We start from the raw sequence: 23,640 nt of genomic DNA on the forward strand, positions 1-23,640 counted from the left end.
AAAATGCCACCTGCCAGTTCCCTCATTTTCAGAGAAGTCCCCCAACATGCTCTGAAATCTGTGTGAACAGATCTGTCTCCCGTTTGCCCCTGGTGTTCTATAAACTGCTATCTTTATATTGCCTGTCGGTGCAGGCTGCTGTCCCTTTAATGGCAGCAGCCCAGCCGTCACCTGCCTTCCTGGCTGGACTGGATTTACTTGGCTTGTCCCATCTCTCCCAGTGCTGAGTCAGCTGGTTTTTAAAGCTCCAGGCTCCAAGTCCCACTGGTTATACAAATTTACACAGTTCAGCAACTCTGGTTTTCAAAGCCAAACTTTATGGGAATTAGCCCTCCTGGGTATGAGGGCCCATTTCTCTGCCCTTTCCCTGCACACAGCTGCCTCCCTTCTGTGGGCAGCCTCCCTCCACCTTTCTCACCTTCCTAACCTTCCAGATGCAGGTTCTTCTCTATATTTTGTTGCGGAGTTTGTTCTGCCAGCCTTCGATCCCTCTCTAGTTTATTGACTTGGATATGGATGATATCTAGTTGTAAACTGGGGAGGGTGAGCTCAGGGTCCTCCTACTACACCCTCTTCCCAAGCTCCTTTAAAGTGATTATTGATAGGGGCTTATTTACTGCCATAATTGTTTTCTGGTTATTTTGTAATTCTTTCATGTTCCTTTCTTCTCTTGTCTTATGATTTGATGACTTTCTTTAATATTATGTTTGGATTTCCTTCTCTTTGTTTTTTGTGTATCACACGTTTTTAGTTTGTGGTTATCCTGGGGTTCATGCAAAGCACCCTCTGTATGTAGCAATCTATTTTAAGTTAATGGTTGCTTACATTCAAACACATTCTACAAGCACTACATTTTTACACCCCTCCCCATTTTTGTTTTTGTTATATTTTGTATTATTTTGTTTATCCCTTAGCTAATTATTGTAGATATAGTTGATTTTATTACAGTTGACCTTTAACCTTCATACTAGTTTTATAAGTAGTTGATGTACTACCTTCAGTATAAGGTTGCTTATACCAGTGAAATTTCTTTCTTTCATAATTTTCATACTCTGTGGCTTCTCTTTTCCATTTAAGGAAGTCCCTTTAATATTTCGTGTAAGGCCAGTTTAGTGGTGATGAACTCCTTTACCTTTTGCTTGTCTGGAAAACTTTGTCTCTACTTAAATTCTGAAGGATAATTTCCTGGGTAGAGTATTCTTTGGTGGCAGTTCCTTTCTTTCCATACTTTGAATATATTGTGCCATTCCACTCTGGCTTGCGAAGTTTTTGCTGAAAAAAATCTTCTCATAGTCTCTTATGGGGTTCCCTTGTAAGTTAAGTTGTTTTTCTCTTGGTGCTTTTAAGATTCTCCTTTTCCTTAGACAATTCTGTGTCCTGATGTGGGCCTCTAGGTTCGACTTACTTGGAACTCTGCACTTCCCAGATGTGGAATGTCTTTTTCCTTCCCCAGGTTGGGGAAGTTTTCAGCCATTATTTCTTCAAATTTTGTGCTCCATTCACCCTCCCTCTCCTCCTCTCAGGACCCCTTTGTGCTAATGTTCATCTGCTTTATGTTCTTTCATAAGTCCTTTAAGGTATCTTCACCCTTTTAAAATTTTTCTTTTTGCTGCTCTGATTAAATGAGTTCCACTATTCTGAGTTCACTGATCCCTCTTCCATGTCACCTAGTCTGCTGTGGAACCCCACTAGTGTATTTTTCATTTCAATCCTTGTATCCCTCAGCTCTGGGACTTTCTTGTTTTCTTTTTAAAGATTTTATTTAGATAGAGTGAGAGGGAGAAGCAGGCTCCCTGCTCAGAATGGCATGATCCCAGGACTCGGAGAGCCATGACCCGAGCCGAAGGCAGACACATAACTGACTGAGCCACCCAGGCGCCCCAGCTCTGGAACTTCTGTGTGTTACTTTTTTATATTGTGTATCTCTTTGTTGAAATTCTCACTTTGTTCTTGCATTTCTCTTTTGAGCTCAACGTGAGCAAATGTGTGAGTGCTATTTTGAACCCTTAGGTAAATCACCTATCTCCATTTCGTTAAGGTCTTTCTGAAGTTTTATCATGTTCTTTTGTTTGGAATGTATTACTCTGTTTCTTCATTTTTTTTTCTCTTCCTTAGTTTCTGTGTATTAGGTCAAACAGCCATTTCTTCCAGTCTTGAAGTCATGGTCTCACGTAGGAGATGAACCTTGTTCAACCTTGCCCCTTGCTCTCTGTTGTCTCAGCAGCCTTTGTCTTTAATGACTCCCAGTGGTTGAAGGCTTGCCAACACCTGTCTGTCAGCACCTAGGTAAGGGTGATCGGAAGCTGGGCCTTCAGGCAACAGCTTTTAAAAAGTGTGTAAATATAGTTGATCCTTAAACAATGAGGGGGTTAAGAATGCCAGCCCCTCTGTATAGTGGAAAATCTATAATTTGACTCCCCAAAACTGCTGACTGGAAGCCTTACTGATAACATAAACAGTCGACATGTACTGTGTATGTTTTATGTATTATACAGTGGATTCTTAACAATAAAGCTAAAGAAAATGTTAAGAAATTATAAGAGAAAATACATTTACAATACTGTATTTATCGGGAAAAAAAGTCCATATAAGTGGACCTGCACATTTCAAACCTGTGTTGTTTAAGGGCCAAATGTATACAACTTTCAGGGGAAGTCTAGAAAATGGATGTTTTTCTCTGGTCCCTCTGCATTGAGCCCTGGGTGGATAGCCAGTCAGGAGCTATTTCTTTGTTTGCTTTCCTTCCCATTGAACCCATAATAAACACAAGCCCTGCTGGCCACCAGAGCCCAGCTATTGAGTGCTGTGTCCTCTAGGTGGCAGCCAAAAAAAGACGGGGTGCCATACATATATATATAGATCCTTTCACGGAGACACTGGTGACCCGGAGCATGGCAGAGGGATAGTGCGAACATGATGGCCACTGGCCTCCCAAGTCTGTGCAGAGGAGAGACCTTTAGGCCACAGTTTTAAAGATCTGCAGGTAGGTCTCTTTTTCATGGACAGACTGGGCTTTTCAGTCTGCTGCCTCTACACTGTGCCGTGGTGGTGCTGCAGGATTTCTTTACCTTCCCATGGTTCCTGGTCATGCTGCTTTGAAGAACGAAGAGTAGACCAGACAGAGGGGTGGGCAGCAAAGCAAGGTTTATTGAGTGATAGTAAAGCAAAGTTTATTGAATGACAGTACAAAGCTCCCAAAGAGGGAGGGGACCCTAAAAGGTTGCCACTGGAGTTTCTAGGGCTTTTCATGGGCTTGGTGGTGGACTGTTTTAATCTGATTAACCCTCCATGCACCTGTTTTTGTCCTCTATTACAGGGGAAAGGGTGGAGGGCTCCTTCCAGGGTGGTGTTTCTTTGTTATAGTCCTATGGGACCTAGAAATGGAAGTCCCTTGGCCACCAGAGCCAAGTAATCAAGGGTGTGTCCCTTAGGCAGTAGATGCAAAGGCCAGTGCATCAGATGGGTGTACAAACTCTTTTCTGGGAGATACTGCTGACCTGGAGCAAGGCTGGTGCCTTCCAGCCTCCCTGTTCTCTGGAGAGTATTTCTGTCGGCCCCTAGGTGTGTGTTAAGCAAATAAGCCTCTTTCACGGAAAGTCTGGGTACTTTTCAGTTGGCTGCCTCTGCAGAAGGCCCTGGGATGGGAAATCTGCATGCACGAGCCCTTCGAGAACTGTTTCTCAGTTTGCTATTTAGCCTTGTGGATCTTGTGGAACAAGCCCCTTTGGCTTTCAAAGCTAGATGTCTGGGGAGCTCATCTCTCAAATGCAGATCTTAAAAGTTGGTATGCCAGATAGAGAGTTCAAACCCTTCACTCATTAGAGGGAAGAACGGGTCTGTGAATTCTCTCCTGGTTGTGTATTGCTGCGCCAGTGGTGGGGTTTATGGTGAGTTGTGTCTCAGCCTCTCCTACCCATTTTGATGTACATTTTTTCTCATTCACCCAATGTGTAGGAGTTGCTAAGCCAGCTTCTGGATTTCTTTCAGGGGGAATTATTCCATATATAGCTGTGGATTTGGTGTGTTTGTTTATGGGAGGAGGTGAGTTTCAGGGGCCTTCTGTGTTGCCATCTTGAACTGGAACTCTCTAATGGAGTTTGTAGATACTTACTAGACCCTTCCCATTTGGGGGATCTAAAACGTGGTAAATAGTATCCCCATTTGCTTTGGGGCATAGCCCTGTGCCCTTTCTCAGTCCTGACCTAACACTCAGTTACTTTGTGATCCTAGAAAAATAACTGCATGCTACCTGAGGATGTGAAGAATTTTTACCTGATGACCAATGGCTTCCACATGACATGGAGTGTGAAGCTAGATGGTGAGTCAGCCTTCTTGCTGTAGGGTAACATTTCCTGGCTGAGAGTTTGGGTATCTGGATGGTTTTCATGAGTTCTCCTAAAGTGCAATGTCCAGAAGCTATGATTTTTTTTCCCCCAAAGCCAACACATACCATCATTGCTTCACCCACCACCCACTATGCCAGAGTCTAGCTGGTACTTACCTAGAAACTCAATTTAGAGGCTTCCTTTTGAAATGGGCTCATGGAAAACAATCACTACACAAAATTCCTGTATCCACCTCAAACTTAAACCTTGTGACGACTCTACCCCAGAGCATTCTCCCCAGAGTGAACTGAAGGGACAGCCACTGATGGGTCATAAGAGGGTAACTTCCTTCATTCCCAGCATGGCAGTGACCTCAGGGCTGTGACCCTTACACAGATCTTTAACTTCTCTCCTGCACATCTCCCCAGCCTAAGTTACCAACCACCTCACTTGTCAAGTTGTCCGTCTTTAGTATTTAAGTGTCTAGGATAGACATTCATGTTGCAGATGTGGGAACTTATAACTTGGTAGAGTCAGAAATTGGAGGTACTACGTACACATGAAAGGTGGTGCTGCACATTTAAGGGAAGACTCCTGTAAAATTTCATAAGCCAGGAAACCCTAACTGGAGTTCAGTGCATTCCTGCCGCAGACTTCCCTGCCCACAAGAGGCCTTTCCTGCCTCTGCGTTCCGACCGCGTCCCCGTGCTGGCACCAGGAACGCGGTAATTTTTACTGCACAGCAGATCTGCAGAACTGACTTCTCCCCTTTAGTTTCTCTGCCCTCCTCCACTCAGTTTCCTTTTTTTCAATGATTCCCAAAGCCTTCCTGTCTCTCTCTCACAGCTGGCGAGAGGCACATTTTATAGCTTATTACAAGCATTTAACATGAATGTTTAGCTTGGAATTATTTCCTCCATTGGCCTAGAAGCCATTCTTGTCACCACTGTTCTGTCACAAGAGCCCTTCTTTGAAGCATGACCATGGCCTTTGGAGTCTGGAGTGAGAGAGAGAAAGGACAGAGACTAGAATGACAGTCAGATTTTCCATTACCCACAGCATGAAGACAGGCAAGCCCCTTCACAAGTGCCCCTCAGAGAAGAAACGGGTCACAAAGTTTTCATGAATGGGTCCCTGTTCATTATTCTAATACCTTCCCTCATTTAATCCTCCCAATCCTAGTCGTCTTATGCTGTGCTCATTTCCATCCCCTTTTCTGTCACTTCCTGGATATCTGAAGTCAACAGCAGAGGCAGCTTCTGATGTTTACCTCTTTAATGCTCTGTTCTGCTTGGACTTCCCATAGTCTGTATACCCACTGTTTTACTGCCTTCAGTTTTTTCAGCAGTCAGATTTCTAAGTCTTTTTGTGCCATCCGGTGGCCAGCATCCTAAATGACAAGGATTCTATATAATAAGGAAGATGTACAGTTACCTTTTTCTTATTTACACCCTAACCACAGAAGACTTGGAATCAGGCAAGGCTGATTCTCTGCAACGAGTAAGAAAAATGACTGACAAATAGAGGGGGAGTGGTCTTCCATCATGGAAAGCTTACGAGAAGAGAAGAATGGGTCAGTTACATAATCAAAGCTGTTACTTCGATGGGAATTATAACCCTTCATTCTTGGGTCCTTTGCTCTTCCAACAGGATCCCTAGCCCTGATTTCTGGGTTCTTTCTGAGCATCCCCTTTTCCAGTTTTCTTCAGTACTCTGCCCTACTGCATGCAGTGGGGTCTCTTCACCCGTGACTCATTGCTAAAAAGCTTGGTGCTGTGGGACATATGGTACGTTGATCCTTCCACTTTCCACCAGATTCCTCAGCCCTGGAATCAAACAGTAGCTGGGCTTAAGTTATTCCAGCAGAAGTCCTTATGTAATAAGGCTGTTCTCTCTGCTAATGTTTCTGTAGAGCACACCATTCCGTTGGGCAGCATGGCAATTAACAGCATCTCAAAACTGACTCAACTCAACCAGTCTTCCGTGTATTCACTCCCTAATGCACCAACTCTGGCAGACCTGGAGGATGATGCACTTGAAGGTAACCTGAAGGAACTTGTGCTCTGAGTTAGAAATTAGCCTGTTTGTTTCTTGCTTATAATGTTGAAAACCATAGGAAGACACTGTGGCATGGGAGTACCTTTCCCCAAGCCAAAACCTTCCCCGTTGTGGCTTCTCAGGACTGTGGGAATAAAAGGTAAAAAAACAGCCTGTATCAGTAAAGCAAATTTCATGAAGAAATGCCAGGGTTGAGGTTCTTGTTTTGTTGCCAGCACCCACTTCAGTGCCTGGCACATAGTTGGTACTTAATGAATGCTTCGTAAATGGATGAATGTTATAGATTAACTTGACTCAATATTTCATTATCAAGAGCTTTCAGGGAACATGGACTCTAAATGCAGCTCCCTTCCTTCCTCCAGCCTCTTTGCCATCTCCGATTCAAATGGCTGCTAAAAGCTGTGAGCAACTGGGCAGTATTGAGGACTTTGTCAAAATTGTGTTTGGCTACATTTATCAGAGACCCAGTTACAACATCTAAACTAAATAGGAGTTTATTTTTCCTATAACAAGAAATCTGGAACTAGGCTGGTGCAGCTGTTTGAGAAAGTCAATGATAAAGCCTCCTTCTGGCTTCCTCCTGCACCAGCCTTTGGATATGGCTTTCATCCTCATCATTGAGGAATGCGGGCTGTACCTCCAAGCTTCCAGTCTATGTTCCAGGGAGGAAAAAAAAAGAGTAAAAGACAAAACAACAACAAAAACTGTCTTTTGGCAGAATCTTTCCCTTTTTATCAGGAAAACAATAGTTTTCTCCAACGTTCCTCTCAAAAGCTATTGGCCAGAACAGAGTCAAAAGGTTACCCATAGCTGCAGGGGAATCTGAGGAAGTGTGGTTAGCTGTGCCAGTGTTGCCTCCTCAAACAGAATTGGGGTTTAAGAAAGAAAGGGAGAATGAATATTGACTAAGTAACTAGTGTCTTCAATACTAAGGCCTTGGGGTGCATTGAAGTTCTGGCAGAGAGAACCAAGGCAAGGCTTTCTCCATCAACTGCACAAGCAGTTGGACACTAGTATCCCTTGGAGATATTGCAGGTTCGGTTCTAGACTACCCCAGTAAAGCCAGGGCAAATGAATTTATTGGTTTCCCAGGGCAGATAAAGTTAGGCTTATACTATATTATGGCCTATGGTGATGTCAAGAAAAAACAATGTACATACCTTAATTAAAAAATACTTCATTGCTAACAAATGCTAACCATCATGAGCTTTCAGCAAGTTGTAATCTTTTTGCTGATGGAGGGTCTTGCTTCCATGTTGATGACTGCTTAATGATCAGGGGGGTGGGTTGCTGAAGGTTGGGGTGGCTTGGCAATTTCTTAAAACAATGAAGTTTGCTGCATTGATTGACACTGCCTTCCATGAATGATTTCTCTGTAGCATGCCATGCTGTTTGATAGCATTTTACCCACAGTAAAACTTCTTTCAAAGTTGGTGTCTTTCTTCTCAAACCCTGCCACTCTTTTATCCACTAAGTTTATGTAATATTCTAAATCCTTTGTGCTAATTTCAACAGTCTTCATAGCCTCTTCACCAGGAGTAAAAGCCATCTCAAGAAACCACTTTCTTTACTCATCCATAAGAAGCAACTCCTCAGCCAATCAGGAGATTGCCAGCAGTTCAGTCACATCTTCAGGCTCTCCTTCTAATTCTAGTTCTCTTGCTATATCCACCACATCTGCAGTTTATTTCCTCCACTGAAGTCTTGAATCCCTCCAAGTCATCCATGAGGGTTGGAATCAACTTCTTCCAAATTCCTGTTAATGTTGATAGTTTGACCTCTACCCATGAACCATGAATGTTCTTAATGGCACCTAGAATGGTGAATCCTTCCCAGAAGGTTTTCAGTTTACTTTCCCCAGATCTATCAGAGGAATCCACTAGTTATAGAACTTACAGCCTTATGAAACATATTTCTTAAATATTCAGACTTGAAAGTTGAAATGACTCCTTGATCCCTGGGTTGCATTATGGATGTTGTGTTAGCAGGCATGAGAACAACATTCATCTCATTTGTACATCTCCATCAGAGTTCTTGGGTGACCAGGTACGCTGTCAATAAGCAGTAATATTTTGAGAGGGATCTTTTTTTCTGAACAGTTGGTCTCAACAATGGGCTTAAAATATTCAGTAAACCATGTTGTTAGCAGATGTGCCATCATCGGGGCTTTGCTGTTCCATTTCTAGAGCACAGGCAGAGTTGATTTAGCATCATTCTTAAAGGCCCTAGGATTTTCAGAATGGTCAATGAGTGTTGGCTTCAACAAAGTCACCAGCTACAATAGTCCCTACAAAGAGAGTCAGTCTGTCCTTTGAGGCTTTGAAGCCAGGCACTGACTTCTTTTGCTTTGAAAGCCCTAGGTGGCATCTTCTTCCAATAGAAGGATGTTTTGTCTACATTGAAAATCTGCTATTTAGTGTAGCCACCTTTGTTAATTATCTTAGCTAGATCTTCTGGATAACTTGCTAGTTTTCCTTGCACTTTATGTTATAGAGAGAGCTTTTTCCTCAAACCTCATCAACTCTGCTAGCTTCAGACTTTTCTTCTGCAGCTTCCTCCCCTCTGTCAGCCTTAGAATTGAAGCCAGCCTTGCTCTGGATTAGGCTTTGGTTTAAAGGAATGTTGTGGCTGGTTTGATCTTCTATCCAGATCACTAAAACTTTCTCCATATCAACTATAAGGCTGTTTTACTGCCTTATCATTCATGTGCTCACTGGAGTAGCACTTTTAATTTCCTTTAGGAACATTTCCTTTGCATTCACAACTTGGCTGTTTGGCAAAGAAGCCTAGCATTCAGCCTACTCAGCTTTCAACGTGCCTTCCTCAATCTTTCTAGCTTTTGATTTAAAGCGAGAGACCTGCAATTCTTCGTTTCACTTGAACCTTCTAAGGCCTTTGCAGGGATATTGATTGGCCTAATTTCATTATTGTGTCACAGGGAATAGAGAAGCCTGAGGAGAGGAAGAGAGATGGAATGGCCAGTCAGTGGTGCATTCAGGACACATACATTTATCAGGTTTGCTGCCTTCTGCAGGTGTGTTTTATGGCACCCCAGAATGGTTACAATAATATCAAAGGTCTTTGGTCAAGAGGAGACAGGCACAAACTTCACCAGTACCGCATCACCCAATCCCTGCATTTTGCAGGGCTTCAGACTATGATGGTAGCTGCAAGCAGGCCTTGTGGAAGCCTGAGGGGTGTCTTGTTAAGGTTGAGTGCCCCAACCATGCATACTTTGCAGATCCATTTGATCTGGCCTCTCCTGGCAGCAGTGGCAGCAGGTCTCATTTTGCAAACAGGCTGGTGCATACCTTGTTAAAACATACCCCTGCCCTGGCTGGGGACCAAACACTGCCCACAATAGGCAAAGAGAGCCTCTGCAGATGACTGCACTGAAGGAGAAAGAGGCCAGGACACAAGAGGGCATACACAACACATATAGGAGACATCCCTGAAGCACCAGGTCCCGGTGAACAGGGGACACTGCGCCGTAGGGAACTACAGAACTGCTTCTTCATAAGGCCGTTACTTTCAAGAGCAAGAGATGTAGCTGACTTTCCTGATACAAAGAAACAGACACAGCATTAGACAAAATGAGACAGAGAAATATGTCCCAAATGAAAGAACAGGACAGAACCACAGCAAGAGACCTGAGTGAAACAGTAATATGCCTGATAGAGAGTTTAAAGTAATGGTCATAAAGATACTCACTGGATTTGAGAATATAGTGGAGAACATCCGTGAGACCCTTAACACAGAGATAAAAAAGAATCAGAGATGAAGAATACAATAAGTAAGTGAAATTTTAAAATGCACATGGTGGAATAAATAGGCAAGAGGAAACAGGAACGAATTAATGACCTGGAAGACAGAGTAATGTCTTCAGGCTGAGCAAAAGAGAGAAAAACGAATTATGCAAAGTGAGAATAGACTTATGGAACTCGATGACTCCATTAAGTGTAAGAACATTTGAAATTATAGAGGTCCCAGAAGAGAGAAAAAAGGGGGCAGAAAATTTATCTGAAGAAATAATAGCTGAAAACTTCCTTAATCTGGGGAAGAAAAACAGATATCCAGATCTAGGAAGCACAGAGATTCCCCCCCCCCAAAGTCAAGCCAAGGGGGTCCACACCGAGATGCACAGTAATTAAAATGGCAAAAAGGTAGTGATAAAGAAAAAAAATTTAAAGGAGCAAGAGAAAAGAAGACCATTACATACAAGGGAGACTCCATAAGGCTATCAGATTTTTCAACAAAAACTTTGCAGGCCAGAAGGGAGTGGTATGGTATAGTCAAAGTACTGAAAAGGTAAAATCTGCAGCTAAGAATACTCTATCCAGCAAAGCTCTCATTCAGAATAGAAGGAGAGATAGAGTTCCTCAGATAAAAACTAAAGGAGTTCATGACCACTAAATCAGCCCTGCAAGAAATTTTAAAGGAGACTCTTTGAATGGAAAGGAAAGACGATAATTAAGAATATGAAAAACAAGGATACAAAATCAGTGCACAGAAATCAGTTGCTTCTCTAAACACTAACAGTGTAACTGTAGAAAGAGAAATTAAGGAATTGATTCCATTCACAATAGCAACAAAGACCATAAGATACCTAGTAATAAACCTAACCAAAGAGGTAAAGGATTTATACTCTAGAAACTACAGAACTCTTATGGAAGAAATTGAGGAAGACACAAAAAAGATGGAAAAACATTCCATGCTCATGGATTGGAAGAATAAGCATTGTTAACATATCTATCCTGCCCAGAGCAATTTACACTTTCAGTACCATCCCTATTAAAATACCATTGGCATTTTTCAAAGTGCTAGAACAAACAATCCTAAAATTTGTATGGAATCAGAAAAGACCCCGAATCGCCAAGGGAATGATGAAAAAGAAAAAGCTGGGGGCATCACGTTGCCTGACTTCAAGCTATATTACAAAGCTGTGATCACCAACACAGCATGGTACTGGCACAAAAACAGACACATAGACCGATGGAACAGAATAGAGACTCCAAAAATGGACCCTCAACTCTATGGTCAACAAATCTTTGACAAAACAGGAAAAAATATCCAATGGAAAAAAGACAGTCTCTTCAATAAGTGGTGCTGGGAAAATTGGACAGCTATATACAGAAGAACGAAACTGGACCATTCCCTTACACCCACAAAGATAAACTCAAAATGGATGAAAGACCTGAATGTGAGACAGTAATCCATCAAAATCCTAGAAATCCTAGGCAGTCACCTGATCTTCAGCATAGGCCACAGTAACTTCTTTCAAGACATGTCTCCAAAGGCAAGGAAAAGAAAAGCAAAAATGAACTTTTGGGACTTCAGATAAAAAGCTTCTGCACAGCAAAGGAAGCAGTCAACAAAACAAAGAGGCAGCCCACAGAATGGGAGAAGATATTTGCAAATGACATTAGAGATAAAGGGCTCGTATCCAAGATCTATAAAGAACTCAAACACAACACTCAAAAAACTAATAACCCAGTCAAAAAATGGACAGAACACATGAACACTTTTCCAAAGAAGACATACAAATGGCTAATAGACACATGAAAAAATGCTCAACATCACTAGCCATCAGGGAAATACAAATCAAAACCACAATGAGATACCACTTTACACCAATTAAAATGGCAAAAATTAACAAAACAGGAAATAACAAATGTTGGCGAGGATGTGGAGAAAAGGGAAACCCTCTTACACTGTTAGTGGGAATGCAAGCTGGTACAGCCACTCTGGAAAATAGTATGGAGGTTCCTAAAGATGTTAAGAATAGAGCTACCCTACAACCTGGAAATTGCACTACTGGGTATTTACCCCAAAGATACAGATGTAGTGAAAATAAGGGGCACAGGCACCCCAATGTTCATAGCAGCAGTGTCCACAATAGCCACACTGAAAGGAGCCAAGATGCCCTTCAACAGATGAAGGAAAAAGAAGTTGTGGTCCATATATACAATGGAATATTATTCAGCCATCAGAAAGGATGAATACCCACCATTTGCATCAACATGGATCGAACTGGAGGGGTTTATGCTAAGTGAAATAGATCAAATAGAGAAAGACAATTATCATATGGTTTCACTCATATGTGGAACATAAGCAATAGCACGGAGGACCATAGGGGAAGGGAGGGAATCTGAAGGGGGAGAAATCAGAGAGGGAGATGAACCATGAGAGAGTATGGACTCTGGGAAACAAACTGAGGGTTTCAGAGGGCAGGGGGTAACAAGGTGATGGGTATTAAGGAGGACACATGTTGTGATGAGCACTGGGTGTTACACGTAACTAATAAATCATTGAACACTACATCTAAAACTAATGATGTACTATATAGTGGCTAACAACGTAATTAAAAACGATATGTACATTCAATAATGAATTAGCATGAAACAGTGCTTCGTAAGCTACGGAGTGAAGGTATACTTTCAATCAATCACAAAATACTTTCATAAGTATATGTTTAAGAAAAATGAAATGGAAAATACATGCAAAATCCAATAGCATTGTACACTATAGTATTTAAGAAGCACAGAGGTGTCTATGCAAAAGTTTCTAAACGCTTATTTTCAATTTCTGCACTCATTTCATTGCAGAAAAAATAGGATATTAATGTGTCCATGGAAAACAATGTGTCCGTGAACTACAGTTTAAGTGGCACTGGTCTGATATGGATCAAGGTAGACCAAGGCAGTAAGACATACCCTGGCATGATGTACCACTGTAATTACGATAATAGCTATGAACAGGTATGGATTTTAGATTTTTAAAAGAAATTTATTTGAAGCACATGTGTTTTGCATTTTTTGTTTTGAAAAATCATCATATGAATTGAAGGACTTTAGATAAACTAAATATCAAGTGTACATTTTCCCCTCATTTTTCCTTTAAAACACAACATCTGGAGAATTTGATCAAAAAAAGCAGGTCTTGTTTTTTAATCTAGAGGCTCAGATGCTCTGTATTGGGAAACAGCATTTAAACTCATAATAGATACAAATCAGGGCCAGTTTAAAATAAAAGGTATTATGAGGTGTCAAATGCTCAAGTCAAATTTTAACATCTGTGAATGAGACAATAAATTTCATTCTAGGAAAGGCATGCAGCGCTGGCAACCTGTTGCCCACCAACAGCACCAAAGCCATATTCTCCACCTTCTGGTGACGGGCATACCTGGGCTGGAGACTGTGCACATCTGGATCTCCATGCCTTTCTGCACCACGTGCTTCATTACCTTGGCGGGCAATGTGACCATCATGACAGTTATCCGCAGGGAACAGACCCTCCATGTGCCTAGGTACCTCTTCCCGGCCATGCTCGCTGCCTCTGATATGGGTCTCTCTTCACTTTCCCCACAATGCTGGGGATCTTCTGGCTGGATGATCAGGAGCTCACCGTCTCTGCTTGCTTCACCCAAATGTTTTTTATTCACACCTTCCAGGATTTTCAGTCAGCTATCATACTGGCAATGGCCTGTGACCACTATGTGGCCATTTCTCATCCATTGCACTATTCCATTCTTACCAACAGTGCAATTTCCAGGATAGGTTTGGCCATTGTAGTGCGAACCTTGACTGTACAGGTACCTCTCCCTATCCTCTTGAGAAGGCTGTGGTCCTGTCATTCCAGTGTACTATCTCATTCCTACTGCCTGCACCCTGACATTATAAAGCTCTCTTGCTCCAGCACCAGGATCAATAGTATCTTTGGACTTTTTGTGGTATTATCCATTATGGGCCTTGATTTCGTCCTCATTCTCTTTTCATATATCCTGATACTGAAAACTGTACTGAGCATTGCATCCTACGGTGGCCACCTCAAAGCTCTCAACACCTGCATTTCCCACATCTGTGCTGTGATTCTCTTCTGTACACCCATGATCTGCCTGTCTATACTGTACCGCTTTGGCCCGAAACTTGCCTCACATATCTACATGACCATGGCTAACATGCATTTTCTCATTCCTCCTGTGATGAACCCCATTGTGTATGTGGTAAAAACCAAACAGATACGAGAGAAAATTCTGAAACTCTTCATCAAAAAAGGACCAGAATCCCAAGACACATTTATAATAAGAATGAGCCCTATCTTCACAGAGAAAGAATGCTTCCTGAAACAAACCGCTTCCAAATGCCCACAAAGATTCTGTTTGACAGACTCTTCTGAATTATATGGAATATTGGGTTTGGTATCCTGTAAAACTATTTCTGTTCTCTGATTTGAACAATAAAAATTGAAAAAAAATATGAAAAACAAAAGCAGTAAAATTAAGTCTATCTGTAAAAAGCAGTCAAGGGATTCACAAAATAAAACTATGTAAAATATGACAAGGTATACCTAAAATGTGGGGGGAAAGGGAGTAAAGAATGGGTTCAAACTTCAAAAGGTCACTGATCAGAGATCATCATAACAAATAATACAAAAGGTTGAAATATTGCAAGAATTACCAAAATGTAACAAAGTGAGCAAATGCTGTTGGAAAAATGGTGCCAATACACTTGCTCAACACAGTGTTGGCACAAACCTGCAATGTGTTTTTTAAAAAAAAACAAAAACAAAAACAACACTATCTGTGAAGCTCAGTAAAGCAAAGCACAATAAAATAAGCGATGCCTGTACTAGAGGGACCCAGGAGCAAAGACTAGAAAGTGATGGGCCTTGGGAAGAGCCTGTCACTCAGAGATGTATGGAGTCTTCAAGAAGGGGAAAGGTCACATCTGCTTCATACGTATGCTGGGGCTTTTGAATGCCTGAAGGCAAAGAAGTTGTTAAATAAGTAGACTGAGTTTTCCCTGCCTTTTAAGTTGGAAGATGGAGATGGACTGGATACTAGAGAGGATTTCAAAGGGGCCTTAGCAAAGGACACAGCTGGGGTAGAGACCACATTGTCCTACACAGCCATAGAGATAGAAACCACTTGGCCTTTTGTCACCTGCTGAGTTCACGCTTCTTAGGATAGTCCAGTAGTTAGACCTTAAGTCTTATTAAACCTAATTGGAAAAATACTATACTTTATAGGGTACTCAGCAGTCAAAAAGAGGACAATCAGGAAGAAATATCAGGATCTACAACCAGGCAAATAAAACTGCTAGAGGACACAGATGAAAACCTAAGTAAAAACAAGAATCAGAACAGTTAAAGACATTTAAGACAGCACAAAGGCTTCCTATAGAACAAAAGTAAAATTCTCAAACAATTGATGAATTTAAGAGAGTGTAAATAAGATTTGAGTTAGTAGCCTGATAAACCAAGTGCAAGACTATTTAAAAGTACAGGTAGATCAATTTAAAAGGGGGGAAATTATGAGGAGAAAGGTGAAAGGGTAAGAAAAATAGAAACTAGATCCAGAAGACCTTCTGTTGTCATTACAGGAGCACATAGAAAAGAAAAAGACTAGATTACACTGATAAAAGAAAATTTCTCTGCAAATTGAAAGGGCTCTCTGAGACCCAGATTGAACTGATGAGAAAGACACCTAGATGTTATATAATGTGGGAAAGAATTACAGGCTTCTAGGCAAAAATAAATTACTTGCGAAGAAATAATCATCAGACTGATACCAGACTTCTCTCTTATGGCAGTGGAAACGAGATAAGAAGCACATACAGGTTACTGAGCAACAAGGAGTAAAAATCAAGAGTCCTTTGTATACAGACCAAACACACCTCTCAGTTTATTAAAAAAAATATGGAAGGATGTGTAAAACTTCAAGAACGTTAATACTCTAACCAGAAGACAATTGAGACTGAATGGAGATCCCAAGATGTGGGAGGAAAGGAAACAAGGGATCAGTGACCCTCTCATGAAAGAGTTATGTGTGCATTTAATCTTAATAGATAGGAATCTATCTAGATAGGAATGTGTTGTATAACTTTTTTTTTTAAAGATTTATTTGGGAGAGACCACGAGCTGGGGGAGGGGGAGAGAGAAGTAGAGTCCCTGCTGAGTGCAGAGCCGGATGTGGGGCTCCATCCCAGGACCCTGAGATCATGATCTGAGCCGAAGTCAGATGCTTAACTGACTGAGACACCCAGGTGCCCCTGTGTTGTGTAACTATCTTAAGAACTTTCAGGGGCATCTGGGTGGCTCAGTCACTTTAGCACCCAACTCTTGATTTTGGCTCAGGTCACATTGGGCTTTACGCTCAGTGGGGGTCTGCTGCTCTCCCTCACTCTCTCCGCCACCCTCTCACCCCTTTCCCCACACGCTCTCTAAAATCTTTAAAAAAAAAACAGAACAAAACAAAACTCTCGGAAAGAGGGACACCATGCAAGGAATATTGTAACCTGTAGTTGATGCTTGAGCAATGCGGGGGTTAAGGGCACTGAGCCTGCATGTAGTCGAAAATCCCAGTAAACTTCTGACTCCCCCAGAACTTAATTACTAATTACCTACTGTTGACTGGAAGCCTTACCAACAACAGTCAATTAACACATATTGTACATGCTATGTGTAATATACACTATTCCTACAATAAATTAAAAGTAAATGTTACAGAAATCATAAGAGAAAATACATTGACAACACTGTAAAAAATCCATGTATAAGTGAGCCCATGCAGTTCACTCTGTGTTGTTTAAGGGTCAACTGTATACTGTCAAGCTAAACCTAAAAGAAAGGAAAGAGGGAAGATATAAAAGTGTTATGGGTTAAATTATGCCCCCCTAATTCATATAATGAAGTCCTAACCCCCATTTCAGAATGAATGTGACCTTATTTGGAAATAGGGTTATTGCAGATGTAAGTAGTTAGGATGAGGTCATACTGGTGTAGGTGGATCTCAATCCAATATGACTGATGTCCCTGAAGACATTTGGAGACACAGGAAGAATGCCGTTTGAAGATGATGGCAGAGATGGGTAGGAAAGCTTAAATTTGCCAGTCAACTACCAGAAGTTAAGGTAGAAGCATTGAACAGATTGTTTCCCTGCAACTGTCAAAGGAACCAACTCTGCCAACACCTTGATCTTGGATTTGTAGCCTCTAGAATTGTGAGACTGCAAGTTTCTGTTGTTCAAGGCCCTCAGTTTTGGTAGTTGGTTACAGCAGTTAATTATAGAGTGTTCTTGGGGTCCTTAATAGAAGAAAATATAGGACAAAGGAGGAAATGAAGCAGAAAGTGTAAGGTGTCCTCCTACTATAGGGAAGAAATAATACACCTTGTTGGGGGAAACAAGAGTGTCTTGTTGTTTGAGCTTTCTATTTTTTTATGTGATAGATTACCACAAATGTAATGGCTTCGGACGCCACAAATTTATTATCTAACAGTTTCATGAGTCAAGAATTCAGCCACAAATAAGTAAGGTCTTCCACTTAGAGTCTTTAGACTAAAATGAAAGTTCACCTGGTGCTGTGATCTCATTCAAGGTACAGAGGCCTCTTCCAAGGTTACTAGTGGTTGGCCTTACTCAGTTTCTTGGAGTTGTTGGACTTAAGTCCCTATTTTCTTGCTGGCTGTTAGCCAGAGCTCACTGTCACATCTTTAGGCTGCCCTTAGAGTCTAGCCATGTGACCCTCTCACAACATGGCAGTTTATTTCTCAGCAAGCAGGGAAATGCCTCTTCAGTCTGCTGCAACAGTCTCCTATCATGTAAACTAATCAAGGGAGTGACTACTACATCATATTCACAGGTCCTGACTATACTCAAGGGCAGGAGGTCCTGCAAGGTATAGATATCACGGAGCGGGAATCTTGAGGGTCTTAGAATTCTGCACACCATACTCACTTAGGAGAAATAATGGTCTGTTGTTTTCAAATAAGGGTAAAGTCCTATTGATGTAATCATGCAAACGAGAGAGTAACCACTAAAGGAATAAAAATTTACGTTAAATCTCCAACCTAATAAGGGAATATTGAATCACAGGAGGAAAAATAAGAAAAGAAACATAAATTAGGAAACAAAACATTAGGAGAAATAAAACAAGACCGATCAATCACAATATTAAATGTGCTGGGACGAAATTTCCCTTTTGAAAAACAAAGACCGTCAGATTGAAATAAAAAGCAAAGCTCATCTATATGTTACTTTTAGGAGCATACTTAAACTGAAGAAGAGATTTCCCCTTCTGGAAATGGCAGACAGGTAATTCAGAGAAGCCTTCCTACTGAAGACAACTGAGAAGTCAGAGGAAAATATAAAAACCACCTCCCTAAAGACATCAAAGAGCTAACAAGATGATGAGATAATATCAGGTCAACATCCAGAAGACAGAAATCCAGGGGGGGAAGAGATTCAGTATTTGAGGTACATTGATTGCCCTTTTCACAACAGGCTGTGAGAATGCTGGAAAGCTGTGAATTTGCCCCATTTTGAGACCAGGGGAATAAAACAGAGTCCAGGCGTTACTGGCACCCATAAAAACTACCTACTTTTTGGGTTGGCACCATGAAGAGCAGTACCTAGGAGACAAACCAGAAGTAACCATTTTTCTCATGGACTGAAGCTCAAGTGTAAGTCATCTTGTGACCCCGAAAATGTTAAATCCGAAAATTGGACTAAATTGATTCCAGGTTACTCATCTCCTCAGGGAACTAGCAGAAACAAATTCACTCTAGAGAAATGTTCTAAAATTGATTGTCTTAATCGTTATATAACTGTAACTATACTAAAAACCATTAAATTGTATACTTCAAATGAATAAAGCTCTTATATAAAAAGAAAATTCCACCCTAGAGGATAATAGTATCTTAGACCTCAAATTGTTTTTATAAATAATTTTTCAGAAAGTACTTCCTTCTAAAAAATAACTAGGCACATGAAAAAACACAGTGTCATGAGCAAGAACCAGCACAAATAACAGGAAACGAGAAAGAGACCCGCTGGTACTCCCAAGAGTGAAATTATTAGGCACGATATGCTAATGCACACATGGGGATAAAACCAAACCAAAATTTCAGTGAGAAACTATAAAAATAGTGACGTTGCATATTTGACAAAAAAGGAAGCAAAAGATTCAAATACTGACTTCCTCCTCTCCTGATAATGGCAGAGTCCTTTTACCAAGTCAAGACTACTCTAAATTCTGGGAAAACTTGAAAGACAATGACCTAAAAAGATTGGAGAATAACCAAAAATGAGCAGAAACTGGAGTGGCATCTACAAATGGCAGAAAGGAGCCACACTGAGTGAGGAAGGGAAAGCCGTGTTTAAACCACTGTTTTAGTTAGAAATGTAAATATTTATGCATTTGTATAAAAATACATATATGGCTATATGTATAAGTAAAAAATTGGCTTTTTATAGACTTTGTTTTATCCAGTCTGTCCTAGTTTTGTAAACTCTCACCCTCAGTCACTAATACTAATCTTTATCACATAATAGCTGTAACGAAAGAAGCAGGAAAGGTTTCTGATTCTTTCATTTCTAAAAATGTCTCTCTTTTCTAATACTCCATTATACTTGATTACTAGGTAGGTATTTCTAATTGAGCCAGGCTTATCATTAATTATAATGTAATTAATATTAAATATTATAAATACATTTTAGACCGAGGAAAAAGGATTCTAATTAAAAGATCATAAAGTGCTATAAATAAGGGGAAAGCAATTACCTGGGAAAAAGAGATGTCAGCATCAGGCCGGATTATTTTGCCTTTATGTATTCCCACTCTCAGCAAGTTCAGTTTGTTTTCCTTGTGTCACCTTCCCCTAGATTCTGTGACACTGTCTGTCTGTGATAGAGAAGCCCGACAGAAGGCTTAGACCATGGATAAGCTCCTGGGCATTTAGAGTATAGAATTCATTTGGGGGGTACCTGGGTGGTTCATTCGATTAAGTGTCTGACTCTTGGCTTTGGCTCAGGTCATGTGATGATCTCAGGGTCTCACGCTCAGTGGGGAGTCTACTTGAGGATTCTCTTCCTCACCGCCCCCACACTTGCTCTCTCTTTGAAATAAATCTTTTTTTAACAATTTCATTTGGCCCACATTGGAAATAGTTAAGAATATGTCTGAGATAAGGCTTTTTCCCTGTTTTTTTTCCCCACCCTAGCAATGCTGGATAAGTATGTGTTTGAGTTGACTATGTTTGGATGTAACTGTTAACTTCTGGGTTTGCAGACAGTGAGAACCAGCCAGAGAAGCCTCACTTTGATTCTCGCAGCGTGATATTTGAGCTGGATCCTTGCAATGGGAATGGGAAGGTTTGCCTTGTCTATAAAAGAGGGAAACCAGGTAAGAATCATTGACAAGCATGGTCCTGCATGGATGACCTTGCTCTCTAGTCATGACACAAAAGGGATACTCCTCTCTGGACCCAGGAGATGCAGCTGGGTCTCCCGGAGATGTAAGGACCCAGAAAGCCCCTTTGGTCCTCCCTGAGCATCTCCTTCTAGGCCAATCACTAGAGTCTTTTTTTAAGCTATCATCATTTGTGAGTTACCACAAAACAATGGGAGTAGGAAAATGAGTAAAAACTAAAAGAAATAGTCATTCTGTTTATAGACTCCTCTAGCAGGCTCACGCATTAGAAAAGCATCCAGGAAAAGCATTATCTTTCTTGTATACCTCTCCATGTAGGCAAGTTAAAAACCTGAAAACCTGAATGAGTAGACCTCAATCTAAGATCTCGGGTAAGAACTCAAGAGGAAAAGGCTCAAAGGAAAAAGATGGAGGAGGAGGAGACCCTATTTCAACCAGTCCCCTGAATTGAGCTGGAAATCTACCAGACCATTCTGAACACCTATGAAATCAGTTTGAGATGTAAGAAGATCTATCTGGATCTTTACAAACAGAATATCTCCAGTGGTTGGTCTCGAAGTATGAAGCAGGGAGCCATGATTCTGCGGGCAGATATCAGAAGATAAACAGAAGGGGGGGAGGGAGCCTCCATGAACTTGTGCCAGGAAGGCAAAAGCCTCTGGCGCTGGCACAAGCTCACAGACCAGTAGCAGGGGGTGGGAAGGAGGACTTTAGGGCAGCCCCCCAAACTGAAACCTGGAGCTATGGGGGTACATGTGCAAACCAGGGATGGCTGGCAGTTTTAGAAGCACAAAGAGCAGAGACTTGCCTGGTCCTGGGAGTGCTGCTATGGGGCACACAACCCAGGAAACTGTGGTTTTTAGCAGCACAGAAAGAAATTGAGGCAGTGTGGCCTGGAGAGCTCAGTGAAGAGCAGACTGTGATCTCTCTGTTCTGAGACAGAGGTTTGGATGTGGTCACTTCTGCTCTCTCGGAAGAGACACGGAAAGCCAAGCCGCCAGAGAACAAAAGCCCCAAAAAACTGGTTTTCCCTGAGCCCATCTCCCTACCCCACAGGGGGGCAGAACAACTCTGTCTAAACAGGGTTGCCTGAGTAACAGTACTACAGGCCCTCCCCCCAAAGACAGGCTGGAAAAACAAGAGGCCGACAACTCTAAGGTCCCTATAAAACAAGTGCATCTTGCTTGGGTTGTGGTTACTACTTTGGACTCTGTACACTTCCTCAACCACTCCTCAACAGAATGACTAAGAGGAGGAACCCCCAACAAAGAAAAGAAGCAGAGACTATGGCCTCTGCCATAGAATTAATGGATATGGGTATAACCAAGATGTCAGAAATAGACTTCAGAGTAACAATTATCAAGGTGATATCTAGGCTTGAGAAAAATATTAACAACAATATAGAATCTCTAAGGGCAGAAATGAGATCTAATCCAGCCGAATTTAAAAATGCTATGTATGAAATGCAGTCTAAACTGGATACTCTGCCAGGGTAAACGAGGCAGAAGAACGATTTAGTGAGCTAGAGGATAAGATGATAGAAAAGAAGGAAACCGAGGCAGCATGGGAAAAACAGATTAAAAACCAAGGCATCAAACTGAGAGAGTAACGACTCAATGAAACGCTCCAATATTAGAATTATTGGGATCCCTGAGGGGGTGGAGAGGGAGAGGTCTAGAAGAGATATTTGAACAAATTGTAGCTGAGAACTTCCCTAATCTGGGGAAGGAAACAAGCATTCGTGTGCAAGAGGCAGAGAGGACCCCGCCCAAGATCAATGAGAACAGACCAATGCCACGACAAAAAATAGTACAATTTGCAAATCTTAGATCCAAGGAAACAATCCTGAAAGCAGTGAGGGGGAAGAGATTTCTTACGTACAGAGGGAGGAACATCAGAATAACATCAGACCTATCCACAGAAACCTGGCAGGCCAGAAAGGGCTGGCAAGACATATTCAGGGTACTAAATGAGAACATGAAGCCAAAGATACTTTATCCAGCAAGGCTGTCTTTGAGAATGTATGTAAAGACAAGGAGCTTCCAACACCAGCAGAAACTGAAAGAATATGTGACCACCAATCCGGCCCTGCAAGAAATATTAAGGGGGGGGTTCCATAAAAGGAGAACGACCCCAAGAGTGATATAGAACACAAATTTACAGAGACAATCTATAGAAACAAGGACTTTACAGGCAACATGATGACAATAAAATCATTTCTTTCAATAATCACTCTCAATGTGAATGGCCTAAATGCTCCCATGAAACAGCACAGGTTGCAGATTGGATAAAAAGGCATGACCCATCCATATGCTGTCTACAAGAGACTCATTTTGAACCTAAAGATACCTCCAGACTGAAAGTGAGGGGATGGAGAACCATTTTTCATGCCAACGACCTCAAAAGAAAGCTGGGGTAGCAGTTCTCATATCAGACAAATTAGATTTTAAGCTAAAGACTGTAGTAAGAGATACAGAAGGATACTATATCATTCTTAAAGGGTCTGTCCAACAAGAGGATCTAACAATTGTAAATATCTATGCCCCCAACATGGGAGCAGCCCATAAGCCAACTGTTAACCAAAATAAAAGACATATTGATAATAAGATGTTGATAATAGGAGACCTCAACGACTCCACTCTTAGCAATAGACAGATCATCTAAGCAGAAAATCTACAAAGAAACAAGAGCTTTGAATGACACACTGGACCAGATGGACTTCATAGATATATACAGAACATTCCACCCTAAAACAACAGAATACTCATTCTTCTCGAATGCACATGGAACTTTCTCCAGAATAGCCCACATACTGGGTCACAAATCAGGTCTCAAATGATACCAAAAGATTGAGATTATTCCCTGCATATTCTCAGACCACAGTGCTTTGAAACTGGAGCTCAATCACAAGAACAAATTTGGAAGAAATTCAAACACTTGGAAGCTAAAGACCATCCTGCTTAAGAATGTTTGGGTCAAGCAGGAAATCAAAGAAGAACTTAAACAATTCATGGAAACCAATGAGAACAAAAACACATTGGTCCAAAAC

At 41.3% G+C, this 23,640-nt stretch overlaps 1 protein-coding gene across 1 annotated transcript in view; it reads left to right on the forward strand.

Annotated features, from left to right (window-relative positions):
* Positions 1 to 23,640, forward strand: part of TPGS2 (tubulin polyglutamylase complex subunit 2) — a 74,188-nt gene that overhangs the window by 43,543 nt on the left and 7,005 nt on the right. The window contains 3 exon segments of the mRNA XM_008691336.2: positions 4,231 to 4,318; positions 6,238 to 6,366; positions 20,451 to 20,564. Of these exon segments, the coding sequence (XP_008689558.2) occupies positions 4,231 to 4,318; positions 6,238 to 6,366; positions 20,451 to 20,564 (331 nt within the window).

Source organism: Ursus maritimus, unplaced genomic scaffold (assembly GCF_017311325.1).
Source record: "Ursus maritimus isolate PB19 unplaced genomic scaffold, ASM1731132v1 scaffold_18, whole genome shotgun sequence".
NCBI classification, from domain to species: Eukaryota; Metazoa; Chordata; class Mammalia; order Carnivora; family Ursidae; genus Ursus; species Ursus maritimus.